This window comes from Macaca mulatta, chromosome X (assembly GCF_049350105.2).
Source record: "Macaca mulatta isolate MMU2019108-1 chromosome X, T2T-MMU8v2.0, whole genome shotgun sequence".
In the NCBI taxonomy this organism is placed as follows: domain Eukaryota; kingdom Metazoa; phylum Chordata; class Mammalia; order Primates; family Cercopithecidae; genus Macaca; species Macaca mulatta.
This window is the reverse complement of record NC_133426.1, coordinates 19,080,621-19,099,360: the sequence shown is the minus strand read 5'-3', so window position 1 is coordinate 19,099,360 and position 18,740 is coordinate 19,080,621. Positions and strand designations below refer to the sequence as shown.

Sequence of the window (18,740 nt, the reverse complement as noted above, 5' to 3'; positions counted from 1 at the left end):
TTGGGCCACTTAGAAATGAGCTCCAGAGCTACCTCTTGGAATGTGGACTAGATAAGCTCCGATGTAAAACCTCAACACTAAAACCTATTTCTTTGTAGGATTTCCAACGCAGTTAGGGATGTGATTCCTAAGGAAAGGCATTTGAAAGATGTGAGGGTAAGCATTTAAAGCGGTAGACCTAACATGTCAAATTCCAAACTAACTGAAGGTATCCTAGATGAGGAGGCTTCTCTTTAGAAAGTGAAATCTCAGAATTATGAATTGTGTAATACGTACTATAGTGACTGAGTGATACAGGGCTAATTCATCTCTTTTTCACATTATATTTACATTCTGGAATCATTTATTAATCCACCTGGTTACTTTTGAAGAATTTTATGGTTAGACTAATAGATAACAAATTGCTAATCGTTACAGGTATTACAGAGAACCCAGCAGGGCCCTATGGGCAGAGAACAGATAAAGAGCTTATAGACTGGTTGCGGCTGCAAGGAGCCGATGCAAAGACAATTGAAAAGGTAACTTTACAACAAAGAAATTCTTATGCTGTTATTACACAGCTGCTCAGCTCTTAAGGATTTGATCTTTGTTTCAGATTGTTGAAGAGGGTTATACACTTTCTGATATTCTTAATGAGATCACTAAGGAAGATCTAAGATACCTTCGACTACGGTAAGAGCCTCACAACAGTTTGTAAAAGAGAACACGACTTTTTATGTGTGAATATGCTTAAAGCAGAAAACAAAGGGCTGGGTCTCCCCCCAAACTCTGGAGTTCTGCTAGGTTCAAGCTGGGAAAAAGCCAAGGCATGGCAGAAACTGAAAGCCAGGCAGAAGTCAGAAGTAGGAAGGTGACAGAGAAGAGCTGGCCAATTTCCTGCCATTAATGCCTGGCTGGGAGTGGGGGAAGGCACACAGCAAGCGTGCCCACATGCTGGACCCACCCCCTTCTTTAAACTGCAACCTGCCTTCTTGTTCCTGAGTCATTTGAAATAGCCAGCTCTCTGCAGGTACGTACCTCTAAGGCCATGTCCTACCACTGCTGGGACACGAGCGTCACCTCCATATGTGAAGAGAATGTTTTGATTTTCATTAGGTTTTTAAGTTGGGGACTGCATTTTTAAGCTCTGTTGGCTTGAAGCTCTGACTCTGAAGACAGCTCTGTTTGTTTCCTAGGGGTGGTCTCCTCTGCAGGCTCTGGAGTGCAGTCTCCCAGTACAGAAGGGCTCAGGAGGCCTCAGAAACCAAAGATGAGGCTTGATACCAATCAGCTAAGCTGGAGCAGAGTGTGCCACCATGCTACATGTTTTGTTAAAGCTTCTGTTAGTGTACACACGAATTCTGCTGTTTACGTATTTAAAAATGCCATTGTTCAATTAATAGTTTAAGAACTTAAGTTTTAAACACTGTCCTGAGTTTCTTTTGAAACCTATTATTTATAAACATAGAACTGTGTGTATTGTGAAAACAGTGAGCCTTAGTTTTGACCTCCCGGAATATTAGGAAATTCACCTGTAGTCCCAGCTACTAGGGAGGCTGAGGTGGGAGGATTGCTTGAGCCCAGGAGATGGAGGCTGCAGTGAGCTGTGATCACGCCACTGCACTCCAGCCTGGGCAACAGAGCCAGACCCTGTCTCAAAAAAAAAAAAGTACACCCTTTAGCACTTGCTGGAATGGTGAAACAAGGGGTGTTTAACATGGAAGCTGGGACACTGCTTCAGAACTGGTATGGTACTTAAATTTGAGAAACACAAAATTGATACGAATGTGCCTTGTAGTTAATGTTTGATATGAACAGAAAATAGCTACATATTTATACTGAATGTGTAAGTAGAGAAAACTAAGTTATGTGGCCTTTGAAATGATTATGAAAGTCTTATTTTAAAATGGAACTGTCCTCCTGCCTGATAATAAATATTGTGTCTTACAGAGAAATGATGGTCAGCGCAAACAGGCTGTAGCACCAACACTGCTCGGAGCGGGTGCTATGGCAGAACACTGTGGGCTGTTACCACAAGCATGCCTGTGAGGGGCCCTGTGATTGATAATGGTCTCCTCCCAAAAAGGTGGCTGGGGGTGGGGGAAACAGGCACACAAGGTATTGTTCTTCCTTTTCATAATTAGAGTATTTGTTCAACTATTTTAAGTCAAAAATAATCTTTAAGCACTCAATAATTAATCTTTTAATGCAACAATGTACAAAGTGCATGCAATTACTACCTGCTCAATCTACACACTTAGTCTTAATGGAAGTTTACAAGAATTTCATTGACTGCGTTTTCTTCCTCCTTAACCAAGTTGAGAACACTGGTAGCCCCCTGAAGGTATAACCTCCCCCTTCTAGTCCCCTTAACTGACTGACTTAAACTTGATCCACTGATTGGCACCACGAACTTCGAAAGGTGGGTCGCTGGAGTAGATGTGGTAGCCCAGCTCCTCCAAAGGTGGCTCAGGATCGGCTGTGGCAAACTGGGCAGCATCCTCAATCTCCTTCCTCACTTCCACATCAATTTCCTAAAAATTAGGTAACAGTGTAAAAGGTTTTTGAATGAACAGCAGTTTAGGTACCAACCAGAGTTCTACGGAGGACCTGTTGCTGGTGTAACTCTAAGTATGAACAGTTGCTAATTCAGAAGATTTTGGAATACAGATTTCTAGGGTGTATATTTTTTATGAATTAAAAATCCACAGTATACTTTTAGGAAAAAAAGAATTATGCTACTATGCTACTGTGGGGGCTTTGCCACTGTGATGGTGGTTTACAGTCCACCAAAATCTAAAGAGTAATACAATTTTGAATAGAGGAAACTAAAGGAAAAGCCCCCACCCCGAGGGACTTCGGAATTATTTATGCCCCGGCACATCACTTTCTGGGCTTGGAGGAACCCACCCAAACGCTGTGGCCACCCAGGGGGTGGCAACTTTTTCTGTGGGAGGCAAAAAAAGCCAACCTTCAAACCACCAAACAAGTGACTGTACCTTTAGTTCTTCCACACTGGCAAGATTGCTGTTCACCATCCTGTCCTTGAGAAGCATAATAGGGTCACTCTTACTTCTTACTTCCTGAATTTCTTCTCGTGTACGGTAACTATGGGGAGGGAAAAGTAGTAATCGATCAGTAAGAACAGTTCCAGTAGAGCAAGGACAGCATGATGAAATATGACATGGGGTTGGATTGTCCCAATTAGGTGAAATACAGAAGTGTGTTTCTGAAACAAAGGGGCACATCAATGCTATGTCACTATAGGAGTGGCAGAGTTATACTTTCAAAATACCAGAGCACAGCCTAACATTCTGTAAGAACTACTGCTGTCTTCTAGAAAACGGTACGCTGGTAAGTCACGTGGCTTCCCTGGCATTCTGACAACAGGGGCCAAGTTTTTGCTTGCTTCTTTGACTTAGACATAAGGGTCTAAAGAAGTGTCACTCATCCCACCCATTTGGGCTCCTGTATACTACATGGGAGGGGACAGCAGAGATGGTGTGTGTGGTGATAGATTTTAAGAGCACCAAGCAGGAAATCCACGTGCCTTGCCTTTCTCCCTTAAGCCCCCCTAAAGAAGCATAGCCAGCAAAACCAATGTATCTTACGCTTACATCATTTGAAGTAACACTAAAAGGATTCTACCATTTTCCACAACAGATTTACACAAAGTGGATCTATTCCATATACTGTGCTCTCTACATGATTTTCCCTTAGAAATCCACTCTACAAAGGCTTATTTATTCAACTGTGTCAACCCTGGGATTCCAGAATTACAGGCCAGAGCTAAGCAAAAAAGTAAAATTCATGCCTTTCTAGTGAAACCTAGCTTTTTTGATTGATGTATTTGAACGGATTGAACACCTAGTTACCCTTAGCTCTATACCAGACAGAAGAACATCTCCAAATTCTGATCCTCCTCAGGTGGAGTATGCCATGCATGGACTTGGGGTAATGCCTACAAAAGCTAAATGCCCCCAAGATACTACACTACCATCGGTCTTGTTTTATGTAACAATTTTCCTGCACAATTAAGGTATATAACACTCTAAAAATCACTGCTCGTGCTCACACACACTATACATTGTAGGCATTTTCAGTAAAGCTTTCTTATTAGGAGGCACTGCTTTCAGGTAACTTGATGCCAACACAACTGCATGCATGAAGTGAACTGGTATCTAGCTCCAAAAGCAAATATTGAAATGTGTTTCTTTTGCCATGTAACACCATTCAAAGCCCACCCCCTCTGGAAACCACAGTGCCCATGAGCACACCTGACTCCAGGATCACTCATACTGTGTCCGTGGTAACGATAAGTCTGCAGCTCCATCAGGATGGGCCCCTAAAACAGAAGTGGTAGGCAGTTAGGAACGATGACGTGAAGAGCAGGCTGACACTCCACGGCCTCAAACGCAGGCCCTTTATTAAGCATCCAGTGTATTCTTACCAGATCTTTTGAGGTATCATGGATTTCTTATTGGTTGACTGATCTGTTCTCATTTCTAGCATGTATTGATTGCATATTTCAGTCTTCTCATTTATAATAAGGCAATCTACCAACAGCTTGTTTTGAATCAAAAAGGCTTTGAAGGCCAGGTGTGTTGGCTCATGCCTGTAATCCCAGCACTTTGGGAGGCTGAGGTGGTTGGATCACTTGAGCCCAGGAGTTCGAGATCGAGACCAGCCTGGACAACATGGCAAAACCCCATTTCTACAAAAAACACAAAAATTAGCCAGGCATGGTGGCATGTACCTGTAGTCCCAGCTACTTGGATCACCTGAGTCTGGAAGGTCAAGGCTGCAGTGAGCTGTGAGTGTGCCACCATGCAAGACCCTGTGAAAAAAAAAAAGGCAGCTGGGTGCGGTGGCTCACGCCTGTAATCCCAGCAGCGGGCGGATCACAAGGTCAGGAGATCAAGACCATCCTGACTAACACGGTGAAACCCCGTCTCTACTTAAAATACAAAAAAAAATTAGCCGGGCACGGTGGCGGGCGCCTGTAGTCCCAGCTACTCGAGAGGCTGAGGCAGGAGAATGGCATGAACCCGGGAGGCGGAGCTTGCAGTGAGCCGAGATCGCACCACTGCACTCCAGCCTGGGGGACAGAGCGAGACTCTGTCTCAAAAAAAGAAAAAAAAAAGGCTTTGAGCATGTTCTAGAGCCTCCTGCTATTGGCTAGGCAGATTTCCATCTCATGCTCCTTTCTCGTAGTGTGTTGTGGGGCTGGCAGCCACTTCTACTTCACAGATCCTGCTAGTGTGTAACAAAGTTGACAGGCACCAACAACCTCTGCTACCCAAACCCTGAGGCTCTGCTGGGAGTATGACCACTTGGGGTCTATCACCAAGTGGCTTGCTCATTCTACACTAGCCCACTTCCAGGAGATGGCTCTGAACACTGAGGGATGGGGAAACATTGAGGATCCTTGATTGGTTTGGTGCAGTAGTTAAAATGGGTGAGTGGGGAGCTGGCTCCATGATAAGAGTAGCTATGTACCTTTAACTGCTCTGTGGCTCAGTTTCCTTGTCTGCAAAATGGGCAAAACAGTAACACCTAACTCAGAATTGTGAAGGTTATGTGTTTGGGAAGTCATACATTCTACAAATCACCATGTCTCCAGCCAGGGCTGGCCCCCATGTATTCTTTTCAGGAATTGGGAGAGGTGGGGTCAATATCCATCACTCAGGGCCTGGCACTCCCAGCCTTAGGGTCCTGACAGACTGCTCAGCCCATTGTATCCAAGCTGTCATCTTGGTCCTGCTCTAGTTCATTCTACTCATTAGCTCTTATTTAATGTTACTACATCCCACCCTTACTTCCCTGTCTCCCCACTTTCTGACATTTGCATCACTGCCCAAACATACATGGTATGGCACTGAAGTGACAACTTCAGAAACCTTGTGTCTGGGCTGTGGAACACTAATTTAGGGAGAACACCTAAACCTCCTAAGCCTATACTAGTGCTGAAGGAACTGAAACCTCTTTAGGCCAGTCTCCCTGTTACCATCTCCCTCACTGCCATACACTGAAGGGAAAGATCCTTAGGACTGAGCAAGACTAAGATTACAAGCTTCAACCATACTGTTTGTGTAAGACACACATATTAAATGCCTATTGTATACATGACATTCTATGCTGGACACTACGGGGATCCCCAATCTGTTCCTTCAAGGGACTCATGATTAATGGGGGGTGGGGAGGAGGGACAGAATTAACCTAACAAAAAGGCAGTGTAGTTGTCATGATGAAGACAGGCGAAAGCAGAGGAAGCACCAGGACAGACTTCCCCCAAATGAGAGAAATGTGGGCTTCCCAGCAGGTGAGCTACCAAGACCAAGCTACCCAAAGGAGCCCTGCTTGCTTCACTCTGCTTCCATCTTGTGCACCTCAATTAGCAGCTACCCACTAACAGCTTCAGCAGGCACACGGGAGGCAGTCTTTGAACTTCCAGAGATAAATGTCATTAGCCCAGAGGCCTTTAGAGTCTTACCTTCCCAGATCTACAATAGGCGGCAGCAAACCTTGTCGCCTCTCGGACGCACAAGATATCCATTCCATCCACCTGTTAATAAACGGGAGGGGCGAAGCATGAATCCAGCTGCCCCAAACCATTTTACTTTCACATCACCTGCTTATGTTTGAGAACGAAACTCTTCAATGTTTCTAAGATTGTCAAGGGTCTGCACAAGGACATACCCCTGGCCTTGGCCCCGGCCCCACCACAGGTGTCCTTACTCTCAGCCCAGGAATGAAATCGCCTCTCTTGTAGTAATCAGTGCTGGCTGCTGCTCTCTCAACAGATGTTCCCATTCCATAGCGATTATTCTCACAGATGAAAATACAAGGTAATTTCCACAAAGCTGCCATGTTGTAAGCTTCAAATATCTGGCCCTGGAAGTAGTTATGAAAAGGGGTTTCATTTGGCTTCTTTCTCTAGGATCCATCATCTGTAACAGCTGCTGCTCTGCCTGGCACAGAAAGCTTTCATAAAGCACAGAAAGCCTCCTCTTCTAAAACCGAGCTTTGGGCTGGGCACGGTGGCTCAGGCATGTAATCCCAGCACTTTGGGAGGCCGAGGAGGGTGGATCACGAGGTCAGCAGATCAAGACCGTCCTGGCTAACACGGTGAAACCCCGTCTCTACTAAAAATACAAAGTAGCCGGGCATGGTGGCAGGCGCCTGTAGTCCCAGCTACTTGGGAGGCTGAGGCAGGAGAATGGCGTGAACCCGGGAGGCAGAGCTTGCAGTGAGCGGAGATCGTGCCACTGCGCTCCAGCCTGGGCAACAGAGCAAGACTCTCTCTCAAAAACAAAACAAAAAAAACAACCAAAAAACCGAGCTTTGGATGGTGAGGGAAAGCGGGGTGGGTGACAGATGAGAAGCAGCAGGCATCATACTCTTGCAACTAAGAAAGATGACAAACCAACTACTACTTGTTTCTTTGGGGCCATGCTAGCAGTAAGGAACACACTGGAAAAAAGATCAGTATGAAATCTATCGGGCCCACTGGATAGTCAGAGTGAACCAGCACCTAAGAATCAGCCTCTAGAACAGGGCTTCACAGAGTACCGGCCACAGACTGGGTATTACTCGGTACCAAGAGAAGCACAAAAACTGAATTAGGACTGAGACGCTATTACCCGAATTTGACACTGCCAGCGCGGACATCCAAGAGAATGGGTCTGTATCATTTTGCAATAGGTTAGGGGAGGTCCTTTATCAAGCACTGATATAGAGCAAAGGTGAGCTCCTTCACAGGAATGCGCCCCCCTAAGTCTTTTGTGAAACAATGCTAAAAGGTCACTCTCTAATCTGGCCATAAGTCAACCAAATTTGAGCTAGCCATAGGAATTACTATTTCACCTAATAAGCAATAAGCTGCTTCTTTGGAAATTCAACTGTGAATATTAAACACTTTGAAAATAAGACCGTTATTGGAAAGTTAAGAGACATAATTACCTGGTTAGCAGCACCATCGCCATATAAAGTCAGGCAGACCTCATCTTTTCCATTATACTTACAGGCTAGAGCAATCCCAGCGCCCAGGGGCACCTAACATTAAGGACAACCGAGAAAGGAACCATAGAAATCCATGAGGGGAGATATCAATGCCCTGCATTTTAACTCCTGGTCAGAATCTGGCACAGAAATTACACTGCTGCTACAAACTCTCCTTCCAACCCCATCTCTCTGTTTATCCCACCCCCGATACTTTCAATGAAGCAGTAAAGGAATATATAAATACTATGTTCTATTTTAACCAGTAAGCAATAACATTTCTGCATTCAAGAGTTAAAAAATAAAACGTGGCCGGGCATGGTGGCTCACGCCTGTAATCCCAGCACTTTGGGCAGATCACGAGGTCAAGAGATCGAGACCATCCTGGACAAGATGGTGAAACCCTGCCTCTACTAAAAATACAAAAAATGGCTGGGCACGGTGGCGCTTAACTGTAGTCCCAGCTACTTAGGAGGCTGAGGCAGGAGAATTGCTTGAACCCGGGGGTGGAGGTGCGGTGAGCTGAGATCACACCACTGCTCCAGCCTGGGCGGCTTAGCAAGACTCCATTTCAAAAGAAAAAAGGGGGAAAAAAAAAGTAGGTTTTTTAAAAAAACACATAATAGAATCTTAATATATTAGGAAGAGAAACAGTTGGGATATAATTTTGTGCTGTTAATTCTTCATCATCCACTAACTGATGAGAACAAGGACTCCATAATGAAGTTGACAAGATAAGGCAATGTACTGAAATACAAATAGGAAGGGGAAGGTAGGCTCCACTGCTAGAGGCTCTTGCTTACTTATAAAATAGCAGACACCTAAAAGGAAACATTATAAATCACCATCCAAATCTACTCAACTCATCGCTCAAATGGTAGGATATGAAGCACTAGGTCTTTAAAAGCAAACCAAGCCCCCAAAATACAGTCACGCATCGCTTAACAACAGGGATATATTCTCAGAATTGCATCACTAAGCTATTTTGTCGTGTGAACACCATACTGTAATGCACAAACCTAGAAGGTACAGCCTACTGCACACCTAGGCTGTATGGTAGAGCCTACTGCTCCTAGGCTACAACGCTGCACAGCATGTGACTGTACTGAATCCTGTAGGCAAAATATTTGCGTACCTAAACATAGAAAAGGTAATGTGTTGTGCCACTACAACATCACTAGGTGACAGCAATTTTTCAGCTCTATTATAAGTTTATGGGTCCACCATCATATATGCGACATTGACCAAAGTGTCACTGTGCAGCACATGGCTATACTACTTCACGAAAAGTTGTCTGGGGCTGGGAAAGTTTTTGAAGACAAAGGCCAGGGCCAAATCTAAAGCAGCACACAGTCCTCGTCCTTGACTACCTGCGCTCCCACGATGCCATTGCCCCCGTAGAAGTTCTTGGCATACATGTGCATCGATCCTCCTTTCCCTTTAGCACAACCTCCTTTTCGTCCTGGAAATGGCAGAACATACACATGTGCAGCACAAACCAACTCTACAAAGCAAACCAAACCACACCCCAAGTGGCTCAACCATTAGAACGCAGAGGCCAATTCAGTCATCTAAGTACCTGTCTCTCCAGGCAAACACGTTTCTGCTTGTCCTTTTACTAGTTCCATGTGCTTCAACCTTTCCAGCTTTTCCTACTCTCCAGTCACTTAGTTTCCTTCAGATGTTAGCAAAAGTCCAGATGGTACCCTAGACTTTTTTGGTTTTTTGACCAGTTACCAACATCTTAGGACCTCTCCTCTACTAGTACACTAAATATATTCAATCCTTGAACAGGGTTTGAACTGCACGGGTAAACTTATACAGATTTTTTTTTTTCAGCCACACATGGATTGAAAATACAATATTCTCAGGATGCAAACCCGAAGATATGGAAGGCTGACTTCAGGACTTGAGTATTTGAGGATTTTGGTATATTCAAGGGTCCTAGAACCAATCCCCTGGATATATGGAGGGACAACCATAGTTCAAGAGTCCAGGAGGGCCGGGTGCAGTGGCTCACGCCTGTAATCCTAACACTTTGGGAGGTCGAAGTGGGTAGATCACCTGAGGTCAAGAGTTCGAGACCAGCCTGGCCAACATGCTGAAACCTGGTCTCTACTAAAAATACAAAAATTAGCCAGCTGTGGTGGTTTGGCACCTATAATCCTAGCTACTCGGGAGGCTGAGACAGGAGAATTGCTTGAACCTGGGGGATGGAGGTTGCAGTGAGCCAAAATCACACCACTTCACTCCAGCCACTCCAGCCTGGGCAAAAGAACGAAACTCTGTCTTCAAAACAAAAAAAAAAAAAGAAGAAGAAGGGCTGGGCACAGTGGCCCACACCTGTAATCCTAGTATTTTGGGAGGCTGAGGCAGGCCACTGCACTCTAGCCTGGGCAACAAAGCAAGACTGTCTCAAAAACACAAAACAGGCCAGGCGTGGTGGCTCATGCTTGTAATCCCAGCACACTTTGGGAGGCCGAGGCAGATAGATCACCTGAGGTCAGGAGTTGGAGACCAGCCTGGCCAACATGGTGAAACCCCATCTCTACTAAAAATACAAAAATTAGCCGGGTGTGGTGGTGCATGCCTGTAGTCCCAGCTACCTGGGAGGCTAAGGCATGAGAATTGCTTGAACCTGGGAGGTGGCAGTTGCAGTGAGCTGATATCACACCACTGCATTCCAGCCTGGACAACAGAGTGAGACATAGTCTCAAAAAAAACAAAACAAAACAAAACAAAAAACCAAAACAAAAAAATAGTCAAGGGGGACAAAGAAAAGGGGAATATTAAGAAGATTTCTAGAATTTACATCGCATACCAAGCTTCAACCCAACTTACTTTTTTATGACTGCTAGACTTCTGCTGGCATGCTTGAATGATAACCAAACCTATTGTGATTTTATAGCACTAACCTGTTTTAAACTTTTACCTGAGGGGCCAGAGAACTTCACAAATGGTCAGTTAACTCAAGAGCACAACAGAAGTACCAGAGCACCAAAGGAGAGAGGGTTAAAAAAAGAAACTTAAAACTTTAAATATTAACTCATAAAATAGCATCTTAATGAGAGATATTTAAAAACTTAATCCACTCATTTCCCCTTTCTGTAAATCAACAGCAAACCTGTAAGCTCTGCGAGAATTTCTCGGACGGAAAGGCCCCGGGTGAAGGTAAAGCCATGAGCCCGGTAGGCTGTTATGAGATGGTCTGTGGGGTTGATGCCGGCTTCCAGGCCCACACAGCAAGCTTCCTGTTAGAGGAAGGAGAAACTATGAAGCAATACGATACATGTTTCTAAATAAAAACGTTTCCTAGACCGTAGTGAAATATTTGGGCTAGTAGAACCTGTCATTAATAACCAGAGAAAGTAGCTATTTTCCACCAAAATACAGAGCGGACGGCCCAAGCCAGAAGCAATAAACTGGCAACCCACACATGGGCCACTTCCTTCCTTTCTCCTGTATGATGACCTAAAAGCAAATCCTACATCAGATGTCAACATTAAAACACTGGGGAATTTCACATGAAAATCCAGACTTCCGCCTTCTCTTGGAGACATGGAAAACAGGAAGCATTACCCCTGATTTCCACATGGCACCAACTGGCTGGAACCAAGTCATGGCATTCCTCTGGGTAGGGCATGCTGGTCCCAGTTCAGCACGAGTCCCTGTCACCATTCTGTTTTGTATACCTAGCCTTCTTCACTCATTTATTCTACCTGGCTGGCCCTTATAGGTATTTGATTCTATAACCCTTGACATAAGCCCACAAAACAAAAAACAAACTAATCCTTTCTCTCCAAATTATATACAGTACAGGTGATCACAGTGCCAGAAAGTTTTAAAATAGTAAAACTCTGAGAACAGGTACAGAAAACTGGCAATGTTATGTGTGAATGAATTCTTTAGCCTAAGCTTCATAGCAGGTTTTGGCATTCTACTTTTTAATTCTAAAATACTGGCTTCAGCCAGGCACAGTGGCTCACGCCTATAATCCTAGCACCTTGGGAGGCTAAGGTGGGCAGACCACTTGAGCCCAGAAGTTTGAGACCAGCCTGGGCAACACAGTGAGACCCCGTCTCTCCAAAAAATACAAAAATTGGCTGGGTCTGGTGGTGTGCACCTGTGGTCCCAGCTACTTGGGAGGCTGAGGTGGGAGGACTGCTTGAGCCCAGGGGGCAGAGGCTGCAGTGAGCCATGATCACACCACTATACTCTAACCTGGGCGACAGAGAGATTGTCTCAAAAAAATAAATAAATAAAAGAAAATTACATTACCAGCCTCAAACTCTTCTGATACATAAGGCAGGGTAAAGCCCAATAAGTACAAGCCATACTTCAGTACCTAAAAACACAGTTCTATCACAAACCTACCACTCACCTGACCATCACACAAGTGACAGAAACCACGAATAATTTTCTGTTTATACAGCTGATCTGCTTTCAACTCCATTCGGCGCACAGTCTGCATCATCCTGTAGTATTTGAGCCCATCCTCCCTGGTGAGCACTGTTGTGACAGGAGGGCCTTCTTCCAGTCGGTGAAGGTCACATTTCTGAAATGGAATAAGGTAGTTATTATCCTCCACATACTACACTGCAAACACTGTTGACCACTCTAAGATCTAATTCCATTGCAAATAATATTGAACTTGAAAAACTGCTAAGGAGCACATTAGTAATGCTTCATATCGCCTCTGTTCCTTAAATCCATAAACCTCACTGTGCAATGAGATGGGGTTTGGGGAAAGGAAATCTTTCTATGATTTTCACTGAAAGCCCCTAGAAGCCAACTGAGATATAGGTTGAAAGAACCTTCAAAGAAACAACTAAGACTCTTCTTATTCAAATATTTCACTGAATTACTTTCTAAACTTTAGAATAAGCTTTTATTTTTATTTTCTAGCTCCTCCCCCTACCCCCCACAGAACAACAGCAAGCTGCTGCTAATAAATTCTAGTTTTCGTGAAGCTTCTCTGAACCTCTGATCCTGAACGTTTAGAAGAAAATGACTGAACATGTTCTATTCTAAAAGTAAAACTGTATATCAGAGTGTACCTGTGAAAAAATTATTAACAAAGTAAAACACCTCTTACCTTAATTTCAAATGTAGCATCATTTGCAAAATTACGAGATGCTACCAGCACTCTGCTTGCCTTAAAAGACAAAAATATACAAACAAATCAGTCCTTTTTAATTGTCAGCTATTTTGGAAAGTATAACTATTAATCAGTTATCAGGATGAAGTTATGGAAATTTAATAAGCCCCAACGTACTCATAGGCTTCTCTTCCACCCTGTGCACTGTGTTTGCATCTTTCTTAGCCTCCAAAATGAATTCATGCTTTGGCCAATGAAACATGATCATCCCGCCATCTGAAGGCAAGCAGTGCAAAGAGGGGCAAAAACCAAACCCATCCTTTGTTTTCAAAGAAATTATAGTTGAGAATATAATGAAATTAGTGGCTAAAGAGACTAGATCATCTGTGAGCTGTGTTTGTTTATGCCATTCTTTTGTTTGTTTGTTTTGAGACAGAGTTTTGCTTTTATCACCCAGGCTGGAGTGCAGTGGCGCAATCTCGGCTCACTGCAACCTCCACCTCCCGGGTTCAAGTGATTCTTCTGTCTCAGTCACCCGAGTAGCTGGGATTACAGGCACCCACAACCACGCCCGGCCAATTTTTGTATTTTTAGTAGAGACAGGGTTTCACCATGTTGGCCAGGCTGGTCTCCAACTCCTGACCTCTGGTGATCCACCTGCCTTGGCCTCCCAAAGTGCTGGAATTGCAGGCGTGAGCCACTGCGTCCGACCTGTTCATGCCATTCTAGTCATAACCAGATACTGTTCATTTTGAGCAAGCCAAAATTATACTTCAAATAAAACTATGATTTAATCCCCACTCCAGGGGAAGTTGACTCTTCTATCAAATTGTATCTGTAAGAAAAAATATTTTAAATTGATTGAAGTATGAGATAAATACATTAGGGAGACAAGACAAAAGAAAAGATACTTAGCACTCTCTGACTTAAACACAATGTGCTTGAGCCAGCTGTTTTATAATTTATAATTCGAACAGCCTAAATCTTGGGTAGGCTCCTCCTGAAGCCCCAGTAGAAAGAAACGTTCTCTAAAACACTGTTCTCTTGACGTTTGGGTGGCTGTCACTGTTTGGAGGTAAAAAGCTTGGGAGGAGGCAAGAAATGATTCCTTTCCAGTTTTACAATTGAGCAAACCTGCTCACAGCAAAAGTATTCTATGTAATGGCTAAGGTTTTGGTTAGATGACAGTATTTATCCAGTTAGTATTATCGTACTATTTTAACTCCCTTCTGCCATATTCTCACACACTGACATGTAAACCAACATAATTTCTCCATAAAAAGCACATTTGATGTGTTCATACTTTACGTAATCCAGCAGTGGACTGGATCTTGGTGAGAAGAGTTAAGACTGATCTGCCAAGTATATGCTGGAGTGTACAAGCCAATAGGCAGAAAGCTAATTACATATCTCTTCATCCCTCAATAGACCATTATAGGACAAAGCCAACAAACACAGACAATGACAGTGCTGGAGGAAAACAACTGAAATACTAAGAATCAGTGTTTCAGTTAACTTACAGACAGAGACAGTCCACTAATGTATCTCAGAAAAACTGAAGGGAATTTAGGAAGAAGTAAAGCTGAGAGAGGGTGAAACAGCAAATCAATGGTTATATTTGGCAATCATCAAACAGATGTGTTATTCTTGGCAACTAATAAATTATTTTGTGGGGCCAGAAATGTACTGTATTGCGAAATAAATTTCCAAATACAACTAGAGAAACTGCAGTTTTTGGAAGGCAGGAGTCCAAATCAGCCAGGAAACAGTAACAGAGGAAAGGTAACTTCTTTCTCAATCCTAGAGTTGAAACGATGAGGCAGGATAATGCTATACAATAAAGAGCAAGAAGGGGCCCAGTGCTGTGGCACGCACCCGTAATCTTGTGCCTGCAAAGATTAGGACTGCCAGAAAGCTACTTAGATACATTCTCCCCTGGCTTCATTATTGTGTATCTCAAAAATAAGAACCACTGATACGAGTGAAAGGAGCAAAGTTAAAGAAGCTAAAAGTCCTATCAGAAGTGTGAGTGTATCATAATTTCTGAGAGCTTGTTGAAAAGATAAGTTTACTATTCATTTTCTCTGGAGAGTCATAAAAAGATTCTCTGTTAAATGGGATTCCTCTCTGACAGAGACCACGAACAACCCATTCAAATTTTAAAAAATAATAATTAGGCTGGGCATGGTGGCTCATGCCTATAATCCCCAGCACTTTGGGAGGCCAAGGTGGGAGGATCACTTGAGGCCACGAGTTCAAAGCCAGCCTGGGAAACATAATGAGACTCTCATCTCTACAAAAATAATTATTAAAAAATTAGTCACGTGTGGTGGCGCACATCTGAGGCTACAGTGAGCTATGATTGTGCCACTGCAGTCCAGCCTAAAAAAAAAATTAATTTAAAAAAAGTAAAACTTTAACTTCCTAAATACATAGGAATCATTCATGTGGAAGAGGAAAAATGTTTCAAAAATTCCATATTCTAACAGTGTAAATTAAAACTCTTACCTACCACTTATAAAGCCAAAACACAGTAAAGATCTCAAAAAGTCATACAGAAATGCAAACAATAAAACAAAGAATAACATTTTAAATGCAATTCTGTCTTCTTCCATGAAATAAGAACTATGAAAACTATAGACCTTATTCAAAAATGAAAACACAATCTTGAAATTCATTTCAAAGTTTCACAACACACACTCTTTGATAAGACAATGGCAATCTTTAAACCTGAGATGAATCTCCCCACCTGCCTGGTTTTAAGAGAGTGAGAGCAATCCCAGCACTTTGGGAGGCCCAGGTGGGAGGACTGCTTGAGCCTGGAGATGGAGACCAGACTGGGCAACATAGCGAAACCATGCCTCTACTAAAAAAATTTATTTTTTTTAAATTGGCTGGGTGTGATGGTGGCGCACGCCTATGTTCCCAGCTACTCAGGAGGCTAAGGTAGGAGGATCGCTCGAGCCCGGCAGGCTGAGGCTACAGTGAGCTGTCATCATGCTACTGCACTCCAGCCTGGGTGACAAAGAGACTCTATCTCAAACAAAACAAAAATACCAGGGAGAATAAAAAATGAAAAAGGAAAAAACGCACAGCATCTTGGGAGGTTAAGGGGATTAACTTGTGTCACAGCCATCAGACCAGCTGCCTAAACTTATCCCTCCCTTCATGGAGTATCACACAGATGGTAGGAATCTAGTTCAGTAAGTCTGCCTAATTTGGGTGAGCCACTGCTTATTGTTTACTGTCAGGATTTTTGTGAAAGGCTTATATACAAAATGTCTTTTTACATGTATAATATAAAAAATTAAAACCTTGATCTATCTTCTTATAGTTAAGTAAAAAGACATCCATAAGTATGAAGAATTACAAAAAACAGTCAACACGTTAATTATTCCACCCTTTAAAAAGATAAAGGTGAAACTTTTAGTTCTACCCTTAAAAGCTTCAGGAATTGTTCCTAATTAGTCCACGACAAGTTGAGTGACACAGAAAACTTCCTAATTATCTGAAGAGTTTACACCACTAAGTGGAAAGATACCTGGGCACTTTCTAAGGTGACTTCATATCTGGAATTCAATTTTCTTCCTACTGTAAGGTGGGGGCGGGGGGAGACCCTGCAAACTGATAGAGGAAACGATAAACCTGACTTGCAGAAGAAATAATAAACCTACATCGGGGTGCCTAAAGGAAGGATGTTTCTAAGCCCATAACTACCGGTACAGCCCTCTACCCACAGATATCCCCAAAGGGAATGACTTTTTTTTTTTTTTAAACACGGAGTCTTGCTCTTGTCGCCCAGGCTGTAGCGTAATGGCACTCACTGCAAACTCCACCTCCCGAGCTCAGGCTATTCTCCTGCCTCAGCCTCCAGAGGAGCTGGGATTACAGGAACCCGCCACCATGCCCAGCTAATTGTGTATTTTTAGTAGAGATGGGGTTTCACCACATTGGCCAGGCTGATCTCCAACTTCTGACCTCAGGTGATCCACCCGCCTCAGCCTCCCAAAGTGCTGGGATTACAGGCTTGAGCCACCGCACCCGGCAGTTCTGTCATTATTTTAGGCAACAGGATTCCTAGAGGGGCATACCTCTTACCTTTTGACAATCTCTGCCTGTACTTAGAGCCGTATCAAGTCCTGGGGGAATTACCAGAATCCCGAGGCCTGCAGTTACACCAATGAACACGACCTCACTGTGCCTAGGGGTCAGAATGCTAGAAGCTTAGGTGTTAGGCACCTCTAAATGCTGAGGCCATGAAATAGTGCTGGACTCTACCCCCCGCCCCTCAAGCATCGTTGCTGTTTGCTTTAGCTACTTGTACCCCAAGAATGTGTAGGTAAGGGGAGGGGAGGGCAGCGTCCTCTGAGTTCTGCTTCCGCACTCCTGAACTCACTGCCAAGAAAAGCTCAGATGTTGAAGGAGAGGGAAGGGGAGGAAGTTTGTTTCTGAAGAGGCTGACCCTCTGTGAACCCGCCTCAGAACTGAGCACAGGTGTTCAAGAAATGTATACCGAACGGGACACTCAATAAATAACACTATTCAACACACATGCTATCGATTATGTGCCGGGTGCTATTTGGAATCGTATCCACACGTGTCACTCGTTGAATCCTCAAGACAACCCCAAAACAACTCTAAAACTCCATTTTAGAGTTAACTGATAACATTTTAATAACCGATAACATTTCAGAGATAACTCTTATCTCCATTCAGAGATTAACTCCACTTAGCGCAAACATTTCAGGAAACCGGGTCCCCGGGAAGTTTAAAAACTTGCTCAAGGTCACAGGGTTAGTCAATGGTGAGGGTGCTGTTTGAACGGAGCCACTCCGTCTCCAGATTCTACGCTATTACAAAGCCTCTCGGTCAAGAGAAATTAAGTTAGGAAGATCTGAAATGAGTAGGGTCAATCGGAGACTCGAAGGAGGCCGAGGCCACCCTTTCCGAGTCCTGTAAACCAACAGGCACCTCTTGAGCACACTGACTTCGCCCGGCGCACAGCTGGGCCCGGCGGCGGCAGCGGGGTGTAGAGAAGGGGGAAGTCCACAGGGACCTTGGCAGGATCCCGGTCCGCGTCGCTTCTGCTGAGGCCAGGAACGGAAAGCAGGGCGTGGGGGCGAAGTAAAGGCTCCCCGGCTCCCCTAGCTCCTTCTACCCAGCTCTGGGTGGCCCGGCCCGGCCCGCCCTCCAGCCCCGCTCGCGCCCCACCCCGGCCGCCCAGGAGGTCTCACCGGCTTCTGAGAAGCGCCAGACAACACGCGGGAGACGGCGGCGAGCATCTTCCTCATGAAGCACAGGCACTGGCGGCAGCGAAGACTCCTCACAACCCAAGAGGCACGACGAGGGTGTCCCAAAGTCTCCTTCAGGTGCCCCAGCAGACGCCACGCCTCAGTCGCAGCGCGACGTGACAGAGTCATAATAACGTCATGCACTGCGCCGGGCCACAGGCCAACCAGAACGGCGTCCAGGGGGTGCTCCGCCCCCGCTAAAGGCCTGCGGCTGCCCATTGGGTATCAGCGCCAGAGAGGGAGGGGCTGAGCGCTCTTTCCGACGCCACGCGGCGGGCGGGTGAGGAGGCGGGACCTGAGAGCGCCTGCGTGGGAAGCTGGGGTCCCGCCTCCAGGGCGCCGCGGGAAAGGCGCCTTCCTAGATTTCGCAC

The 18,740-nt window shown here is 44.6% G+C and overlaps 2 protein-coding genes across 2 annotated transcripts in view; one reads left to right on the top strand and one right to left on the bottom strand.

The window, feature by feature from the left end:
* The window catches only part of MAP3K15 (mitogen-activated protein kinase kinase kinase 15), a 149,654-nt gene extending 147,720 nt beyond the window's left edge, over positions 1–1,934 (top strand). The window contains exons 27-29 of the mRNA XM_015127037.3: positions 418–518; positions 596–672; positions 1,176–1,934. Coding sequence (XP_014982523.2) covers positions 418–518; positions 596–672; positions 1,176–1,260 — 263 coding nt within the window. The 3' untranslated portion in view covers positions 1,261–1,934. The remainder of the gene's footprint in view (positions 1–417; positions 519–595; positions 673–1,175) is intronic.
* On the bottom strand, positions 304–18,478 carry PDHA1 (pyruvate dehydrogenase E1 subunit alpha 1). The gene is given in 11 exon segments (NM_001256839.1): positions 304–2,513; positions 2,979–3,087; positions 4,257–4,324; positions 6,473–6,544; positions 6,718–6,873; positions 7,942–8,034; positions 9,351–9,442; positions 11,105–11,231; positions 12,362–12,535; positions 13,076–13,135; positions 18,313–18,478. Coding segments are annotated over 11 exon segments (1,173 nt in total). The 5' UTR covers positions 18,370–18,478; the 3' UTR covers positions 304–2,348.
* Positions 18,479–18,740: the final 262 nt, after the last annotated feature.